Genomic DNA, 8,936 nt, shown 5'->3' on the forward strand with positions numbered 1-8,936 from the left:
GGCCAAGGGAGCACGCCCCCTGCTGGCCAGAGACGCAAATTGTCCGGCTCCCGACTCTTGGAGCCCGTCGGCCGGGAAAGCGGCCCCCACTGCTGGCCTCACCTCCTCACTGCACCCCGGGTCCCGCAGCCGCGGCCCCGGCCCGACGCCGTGTGCGGACCGAGGGAGCGCCAGGCGCACGGGGTTCGCGGGTGGGTGCGGGCTCCAGCTGCCGCTGGGGGGCGCCGCTGCGCGCGGCTCTCCGCTCCGCTCCGCCGGGCCTAGGAGACTGAACCCAGCACGGCCCGGCCGGACAGAGGGCGAGGGGCAACGAGGAGCGGACGCCCCTAGGAGGGGGCAGGCTGGCGCCAGGCTACCGACGCCCCACGACCTTCCTCCGAGTCCTCCACTGCGGACTCCGCGGCTCTCGTACCCCCTACCCCGCCTAGCGGCGAAACGCGCCGCGGCCGCTCCCACTCCGTCCTTGGAGGGTGTGGAAGGGTGGGTTTGGGGCCGGGGGCGGGTCTGGGGGCGGACCCGGAGGCGGGGCTGTCTCTGCGGCAGGGCCCAGCTCCGCTCCCCGCCGGTCTCTCTCTGTCTCTCCTCCTCCCTCCTCCTGCTCCGGGCGGAGCCCGGCATGGGGGGGCCGGCGCCCGACAGGCCAGGTACGGTGATGTAGAAATTGGGGAGGCTTGGTGCGGGGCGGTGGGGGTGGGGGGACAAGGGGCAGAGAGGATTGGCGGGGCGAGAAGCGGAGAAACCCGGGGGTAGCAGCACACGGGGAAGGGGAGGGGTGCCCGGGAACCTGAGGCCCTTGGATGGAGAGGGGGGGATGAAGCAGGCCAGGTTTGGAACAAACAGGGGAAGGGAGAGGACGGCAGTGAGGAGGGGCGCCAGGGAGGAGAAGTGAGGCTGAAGGCGAAAAGCAAGAGTGTGTGTTTGGGGGAGAGCAGAGCAGGTATGGAGGCCGCAGCTCAGAAGGTAGCAATGGGGCCAGACTGCAGACCCCCGGGTGGGATTGAGGGGCGGGGACTGGAAGAGGGAAGCCGGGGGGCCTCCCAAATCCTGGAGGAGGAAGAAGGTGATTTGGGCCATCAGCGAGGGAGGGAGGTGGAGACCATTGCTGAGGGGCCAGGGAGCAGGTATAGGGGAGGCCCAGGCCCAGGGAAGGACTGGAAGTGGGGGACGAGAGGGAGTGGAGATGGATGGATGGGTGGTATTTTAGATGCCAACTCGGAGTGCCCCCATCCTTCCTTCAGCATCCCCACCCTGCCCTCATGACATCCCCCAAGCCTCAGGGCCCAAGATTGGGTGGGGACAGGCTCCCCCTGCCCCAGTGGGGTGCAATGTACGCAAGTAGGCCCTGGGCATAACTCCTTGTCTGTAGGTGTGTCCAGCTCCGTGTAGCAGATTTATGTGTGTCTGGAGGTCTGTGTGTGTCTGTGGGTGTGTCGGTGGGTGTTTATGTCTGTGTGTGCCTGCCTGTTCCTAGGTTTGTGTTTACCTATGGCAATCTATGTGTCTGGTCCTCTCTTTGTAGGTATGTGTCTGTGGCTGGGTGGTATGTGTGTCTGTTTGGCTGTTATACGTTTATGGGGCCTGTCTGTGTGGTGGATCAGGATGTATTTACATAGGATGGGAATCTGTGTCAACCTGATCTCTCCACAGAGTGTATCTGTGGCTCTTAACACCTTTGTCCGGGTGTGTGGCTCTGTTACACATGTACATCTGTGTCTGTCTTTCTGTGGGTCATAGAAGCTGTGTTGGGTTTTCTATGCCTCTCTGTGTTTTCCTCTCTGAGGACCTGAGTCACGTCTCTGCTCCTTTTTCTCTCTTATTCATTCCTGGCCCCCACCTACCCCACATCTTTCTTTTTTTCCTTCCCACCTTTTCCCACAAAGTGGATCCGGGACCCAGGGAGGGCCACCCCCCGGGCCTGGTGGCACTGAGCAGGGCCGCCCAGCCCCCACCTGCTGCCCCACGACATGAACCTCCTCTACCGAAAGACCAAGCTGGAGTGGAGGCAGCACAAGGACGAGGAGGCCAAGAGGAGGTAAGGCTGTGGCCCCAGACTTCCCCTTTCCCTGTCCCACCTTTGCCTGCCCCCTTGCTCGGCCACAGCCCTTCCTGGGGCTCAACAGCCTTGTAGTCAGTGAGATCTCTGATCTCAGGGTCTGTGCTCCGTACAGAATGGCTGGAGTAGCACACATCCTGTCTCAGCCCTGCTTCTGGCTGTGGTCCCCGTCCTGGCTTCCTGGGGGCTTCCAGCCCCGGAGCACCCTGTTGGCTCTTCCCCATCCCCAAAGGCCGAGTCACTCCTTCCTGACTCACCTCTGGTCTGTGGTCTTCTCCTCTCTGTCAATTTGGGGCCGGCCGCTGGCTCTTCTGTCACCTGACCTTGGAAGGGGCAGGCCCCACCACCCTCATGGGGTCCAGGGATGGGGTCCTTTCAGGGGCATCAGAGCACATCCATTTGGCCCCCTCCCAGTCTTCTCTGCTGGGGGAGGTAAGTGGCCAAGTGACAGGGTTGTGTGCATGTGTGGTGGGGGGGATGTGCAGGCTGGGCCCCCGTCCCCCCACCCCATCCCTGCTTGCCCTCTCTCCTTGCCCTCCCCGGGACCTGGGGCCTGGCCTCTCCCATCTCACTCTCTTCTCCTCTTCACTCCCATTGACTGCACAGCCTCTTGGAGCTTGACTCAGAGCCACCTCCCTGCTCCTTTCTCCCTCCTCGCAACTGTGGAGTGTAATTCTTGTTGTTAATTAGATTAATCAGAGCGATCGCTGCAGCGATCTCTCCCTAATGAAGGGTTAGTAGACAGGGCCTTAATGAGAGCCCACCCCACAGCAGCTCTCCCCTCTTCCCTGCCAGCTGGCCCCCCTTCGCTCACACAGAAGCTGAGAGAGTGAAAAGGAATGGGGGTGAGTCTGGGAGGGTGACAGGGAGAGGAGGACAGCACCAAGGGAGAGGGAGGAAGAGAAGAAGAAGGATCAGCCCGGGGAGGATGCTCTTGTGATGCGGCAGCACATCCCTCATTTGGGAGAGAAGGTGCCCTGTGGGGGCGTAGGCTGCAGTAGCTGGACATGAGGGGAAGCCAGAGGCCAGGTGTGGGCCAGTGTGAGAGTGAGAAGGAGCTGAGGAGCTGTGGCAGCAGGTGTGTCCATGTGTCAGACGGACTGCATTGCCCAGGTTTGCATCTCCCTATATTTAAGGGCATCCACACGTGTGCTGTATCTACCTAGGCTGGGATCCACCAGCTCTGGAGAGGCTGCCCTGCACACAAACTCACCCCTTCTCTCATCCCTGCCCCCAATTGCCTTGCCTTTAGTAAACATAGGAATTCTGCCTGAAGCCCCTACATCTGTGTCTTGGACCCTCAGGCACCCCCATCCCCACCCTAGTCTCTCTTCCTCCTCCCCGGTAGGCCACGGGGTTGCCAGCACCTCTTTGGGTGGAGGCCCAGTCCTGAGGCCCAACATCTGCTCTGTTCTGGTCTTCTCTCCCCAGCTCCAGTAAGGAGGTGGCCCCCGCAGGCCCGGCAGCGGGGCCTGGGGCTGGCCCAGGGCCTGGGGTCCGTGTACGGGACATTGCCTCACTGCGCCGCTCCCTCAGGATGGGTTTCATGACGATGCCCGCCTCCCAGGAGCACACCCCACACCCCTGCCGCAGCGCCATGGCCCCACGCTCCCTCTCCTGCCACTCGGTGGGCAGCATGGACAGTGTGGCGGGCGGACCTGGGGGGGGCGGTGGGGGTCTCACCGAGGACAGCAGCACCCGAAGACCCCCAGCGAAGCCCCGGAGACACCCCAGCACCAAGCTCAGCATGGCAGGGTCAGGAGCAGAGACACCCCCTGGCAAGAAAGCAGGTGAGATACCGGCCACCTCTCCCCAGGGGGAGCTGAGAGCTGGGAGGATCCACTCCAGGCCAGGGGAGGCCTGTGGGGAGGGTTCATTCAGGGAAGAACCAAGGAAGTGGGAGGTTCCATTCTCAAAAGGAAGGGGGGGGGTCCTTTTGGATAGGCCTGAGAAGAACCATTCAAGGGCAGGGGACACTCCCTGAAAAGTCTGTTCTTGGGAAAGGCGTGGTGGCCTTGGAGGGACATGAGAGTGGGGGAGAATTTAAGGTAGGAGCTGCAAATTCTGACTGGTTAAACAAAAAAGGAACTCTCTAGGGCTATAAGCTAAAAGGGTGTGAGAAAAAGGAAGAGGCAGATATGTCCTTGCAGATGGGTCAAGAGGTCAGAAGGAGACCCCCCATTTCCTTCCCCCATTAAAAGCCCAGTTTATTTTTCTCTTTTCCATCCTGCCCAGGCTCACAGAAGCCAACCCCAGAAGGACGAGAGTCCAGCCGGAAGGTTCCTCCCCAGAAGCCCAGGCGAAGCCCCAACACCCAGCTCTCTGTCTCCTTTGATGAGTCCTGCCCCCAAGCCCCGTCTCCTCGAGGGGGGAACCTGCCCCTTCAGCGCCTCAGTAGGGGGTCCCGGGTAGCTGGGGACCCTGATGTGGGTGCCCAGGAAGAAGAACCTGTGTACATTGAGATGGTGGGGGATGTCTTCAGGGGTGGAGGACGAAGCGGGGTCTTGACAGGGCCTCTTCTTGGGGGTGGAGGCCCGACCCCTCCAGCTGGCGCTGACTCGGACTCAGAAGAGAGCGAGGCCATATATGAGGAGATGAAGTACCCACTTCCCGAAGAGGCAGGGGAAGGCCGGGCCAACGGGGCCCCTCCATTGATGGCAACCTCCCCACCACAACAGCCTCATGCCCTTCAGCCCCACACCCACCGCCGCCCAGCTTCAGCCCTCCCGAGCAGAAGGGACGGGACGCCCACCAAGACTACTCCTTGTGAAATCCCCCCACCCTTCCCCAACCTTCTTCAGCACCGCCCTCCACTCCTGGCCTTTCCCCAAGCCAAGTCTGCTTCCCGAACCCCTAGTGATGGGGTCTCGAGGCTACCGGTCCTCTGCCACTCCAAGGAGCCAGCCGGCTCCACCCCAGCTCCCCAAGTGCCTGCACGGGAGCGGGAGACACCTCCCCCACCGCCTCCACCTCCTGCTGCCAACCTGCTGCTGCTGGGACCATCAGGCCGGGCCCGGAGCCACTCAACACCGTTGCCACCCCAGGGCTCTGGCCAGCCCCGGGGGGAGCGGGAGCTCCCCAACTCACACAGCATGATCTGCCCCAAGGCAGTGGGGGTGCCGGCAGCCCCTGCTGCCCCAGCAGCCTTGCTCCCCGGTCCCCCCAAGGACAAGGCCATGTCTTACACCATGGTGTACTCGGCGGTCAAGGTGACCACGCACTCTGTCCTGCCAGCTGGTCCACCCCTGGGTGCTGGGGAGCCAAAGACGGAGAAGGAGATCTCAGTCCTTCATGGGATGCTGTGTACCAGCTCAAGGCCCCCTGTGCCAGGGAAGTCCAGCCCCCACAGCGGGGCCATGGGTGCAGCAGCTGGGGTCTTCCACCACCGTGGCTGCCTGGCCTCCCCTCACGGCCTTCCAGACCCAACTGCAGGCCCCCTGACTCCCCTCTGGACCTACCCAGCTGCAGCAGCTGGGCTCAAGAGACCCCCTGCCTATGAGAGCCTCAAGGCTGGGGGGTTGCTGAATAAGGGCTGTGGAGTGGGGGCCCCATCCCCCATGGTCAAGATCCAGCTGCAGGAGCAAGGGACTGATGGGGGTGCCTTTGCCAGCATCTCCTGTGCCCACGTCATCACCAGTGCAGGGTCACCAGAGGAGGAAGAGGAGGAGATGGGCACCACAACATTTGGGGCAGGCTGGGCTCTGCAGAGGAAAGTCCTATATGGAGGGAGGAAGGCAAAGGAGCTGGACAGTGAGTAACGTGTGGGGAAGGGAGGCTGGGGGAAGCTAGGGATGTCAGTGATGGTCTAGGGGAGGTGCTGGAGGGGTTATTTGGAAGTCACAGCCCAATATACTGGTCTGGAAAGTTCTCTGGGAGATTGGAGGGATGGGGGTGGGCAACAGCATGAAGGGCTAGAGTCCCCGTGTGTGGGCTGGAGTCCCCGTGGGTGCGCTGGAGGGGCAGGAGGATATGGGATGAGAGGGTAGAATCTGGACCCATCCTGCTCTACTCCCCGTCCCTCCTTTCCCTGCGCTGCAGGAGTGTGTGTTTGTGAGTGTGTGCACACTAGGAGCTAAACACAGCTGCCTCCCAGCTGTTACCATGGCAACCCATCCAGACAGGAGGGAGAGGAGAGGGAGGCCCCTACCGTTGCCTGGCAACACAATGCTCTGCCAGGCCTACTCAGAGATGAGCTTAGTTCACATGCAGCCCTTCCCCCCAATTCCTACCCCTTTCAGGGTCAGGATTTGGGATTCTCTCCCTTCTAGGGAACAGCCCCTGGTCTTGGTCTCAGAGTGGTGGTCATTCTTGGCCCTATCTGGGACTGGAGGGGCCTGGAAGCTAAAGCTGGGGTATGGGTGTAGGGGGCCTCTGACCAAGGAAAAGAATTTGGAAGCAGCAAATATATATGATTCTCAGCCCCAGGGGATGGCACCAATGGGTGGAAAAGATGGCAGTACTGGGGTTCCTCCTGTGTGTATGTGAATGTGTGTGTGTGTGTTGGGTGAGTGTGATGTAGGTCTCTCCCATCCCTGCTGTGACTTGCAAAGGGGGCAGTTATGTCTCCTGGTCTACCCATGCTGCAGTGTGTGTGGCTGGGGGACAGAAGGACCCCTCCCACATGCAGGCACTCAGCTCTCCTTGTTATCCCAGCAGAAGTTGAGGACAGTGCCCGGGCCTGGAATGGCAGTGCTGAGGGTCCAGGCAAGGTGGAACGTGAGGACAGGGGCCCTGTGACATCAGGGATCCCAGTAAGGAGCCAGGGGGCAGAGGGCCTGCTGGCCAGGATCTACCACGGAGGGGACCGAGCAGGGAGCCGCACAGCGCTGCCCATACCCTGCCAGACCTTCCCTGCCTGCCACCGCAATGGAGGTGACACCCTGCTCACATACATGTGTACACAGATGGGGTGGGCTGGGGGGAATCTCCCAGGGTCTAGTCTATCCTATCCTGATCTCCTATCACCTGTTCACATCCATGTCCCGGGCCCTAAATCTTAACACCACATCTGCATTTCCCTTTCCTCTTCTGATGAGACAGGGGTTAGCCTGGACTTGGCTCTCCCGAGGGAACTGGGGGGAGGGGGCAGACCTGGAGGCCCCTGCCCTCCTGACGCCTTCTTCCCCTCAGACTTCACCGGAGGCTACCGCCTGGGTCGCTCCGCCTCCACCTCGGGAGTCCGGCAGGCCGCGCTCCACAGCCCCCGGCCCTGCAGCCAGCCCAGGGATGCCCCGAGCCAGGTGAGGCTTGTTTTTTCCTTTTATTTGTGAAGGAGCAGGTAGAGAAGGCTTGGGTGTGGAAAGAAAGGGATCGGGCAGGCTGAGGCCTGAGCCAGCGTTGCTGGCACAGACTAGTGGGGATTCGGTACGGAGAGTGAGGGGGTCGGGGAAGGATCGCGGGAAGGGGCTGCTTAAGTTGGGCTGCGATGCAGGGCCCTGCTTGGAGATCATTCAGGGCCACCGCTAGCCGACAGTGCTCCTTTGTGTGATTTAGAAAAAGGACCCCCACTGGGGGGACCAATTAGAAAAATGCATCCGTCTGGGAAGACAGTTTATAAAAGGCGCCCCTTCCTCGGGGTCAGACAGGTGCAGCGTGGCACCAGGGGCACAGCGTGGCCGGGCAAGAGGTGCAGGGGCTGGATTTCTGCCCTCGTGCGCCCCCACAGCTAGGGGGAGAGGACAGAGGCCGTGGGGGTGAAAGCGGACCAGTTTCCAGGGGAAGACGTCGGTCTCAGCAGTGGGGACTCGCCCCGGTCTCTCTGGGGTCTTTGACACCCCCGCCCCCTTTTTTCCGCAGACCCACCCCGCGCTGCCGCTGCCGCTGCCACTGCCGCCGCAGCCGGCCCGCGAGCGCGACGGCAAGCTGCTGGAGGTGATCGAGCGCAAGCGCTGCGTGTGCAAGGAGATCAAGGCGCGCCACCGCCCCGACCGGGGCCTCTGCAAGCAGGAGAGCATGCCCATCCTCCCCAGCTGGCGGCGGGGGCCCGAGCCCCGCAAGGCCGGCACCCCGCCCTGCCGCCGGCAGCACACTGTCCTCTGGGACACTGCCATCTGAGGAGCGCGGGAGGCCGGGGCGTGGACTGGGGAGCGGGGCGGGGCATGCCCGGCTCTCCCGGGAGACTTGCCTTGAAAGACTGAAGGACCAGGGAGAGAGAGACAGGGAGAACCCCTCCCCTCCACCCTAGTCCCCCAAGACGGGGACTCTGCCAAGCCTATCAGCCTTGGGGTGCCAACAGCACCCCAATAAATCTGGGGGAGGAGGAGGGTTCGCTTGAGGTTGGGGGTGAGTCACTCCTGCTCTCTCCCCACCAAGAGGTAGACTCCTTCTGAGAGGGCCGAGACCAAGCCAGAGGTCAGCATGGGGAAGGAGGAAGGAGGGGGGTGGGACAAATGAAGGAGAGAGACTAGAGTGAGAGGTAGAAGAGCTCTTTTATAGAGTGGGGAGTGGGGGAGGGCTATTTATTTTGTTATTTATTTTAGTCTGGAGGGCAATTCTGGGCCTACTCCTGAGCAGGGAGTGGAGAATCAAGGCCAAGTTTCCACTCCCAATGCCAGTGTCCAAAGGCCCACCATCCACGCCCACCCCAAAGCTAGGGAGAGTCTGCATGGGGAGTGGAATGAGAAAAGGAAGGGGCTCAGGTAAACAGAGGGCAGAAAACTATTTACAGTATTTACAATTTGCCAGAATTTGGTAGTGAGCGTGGCCTGCTCTGAAACAGGCATCTTACTTAGTTCTGGGGTGAGGGTCTAGTGCCAGGGATGGGTGGGGTGATGGGGAAGGAGGGAAATTTTAGTGGGTGGGGGGTGGGCAGGGTATTTGTTTAAATCAAAAAACAAACAAAAAAAAAGAGAAGAGATGTCAGGACCTTTTTTTTAATTCCTTT

General features: G+C 61.3%; 1 protein-coding gene across 1 annotated transcript; it reads left to right on the forward strand.

Moving 5' to 3' along the window:
- Positions 1-548: 548 nt before the first annotated feature.
- Positions 549-8,424, forward strand: NYAP1 (neuronal tyrosine phosphorylated phosphoinositide-3-kinase adaptor 1). Its single transcript, XM_063091341.1, has 7 exons — positions 549-644; positions 1,881-2,032; positions 3,485-3,843; positions 4,289-5,803; positions 6,710-6,925; positions 7,184-7,293; positions 7,850-8,424. The coding sequence occupies exons 2-7, from the start codon at positions 1,965-1,967 to the stop codon at positions 8,105-8,107; spliced, it is 2,526 nt and encodes an 841-aa protein (XP_062947411.1). The 5' UTR covers positions 549-644; positions 1,881-1,964; the 3' UTR covers positions 8,108-8,424.
- Positions 8,425-8,936: the final 512 nt, after the last annotated feature.

This window comes from Cynocephalus volans, chromosome 3 (assembly GCF_027409185.1).
Source record: "Cynocephalus volans isolate mCynVol1 chromosome 3, mCynVol1.pri, whole genome shotgun sequence".
Classification (NCBI taxonomy): domain Eukaryota; kingdom Metazoa; phylum Chordata; class Mammalia; order Dermoptera; family Cynocephalidae; genus Cynocephalus; species Cynocephalus volans.

Excerpts from the sequence above, each read along its gene's own strand:
- NYAP1 (XM_063091341.1), top strand. The coding sequence starts at position 1,965 with ATGAACCTCCTCTACCGAAAGACCAAGCTGGAGTGGAGGCAGCACAAG. Across the intron at positions 3,844-4,288 it reads ACCCCCTGGCAAGAAAGCAG|GCTCACAGAAGCCAACCCCA; the intron begins GTGAGATACCGG and ends CATCCTGCCCAG. Across the intron at positions 7,294-7,849 it reads CCAGGGATGCCCCGAGCCAG|ACCCACCCCGCGCTGCCGCT; the intron begins GTGAGGCTTGTT and ends TTTTTTCCGCAG.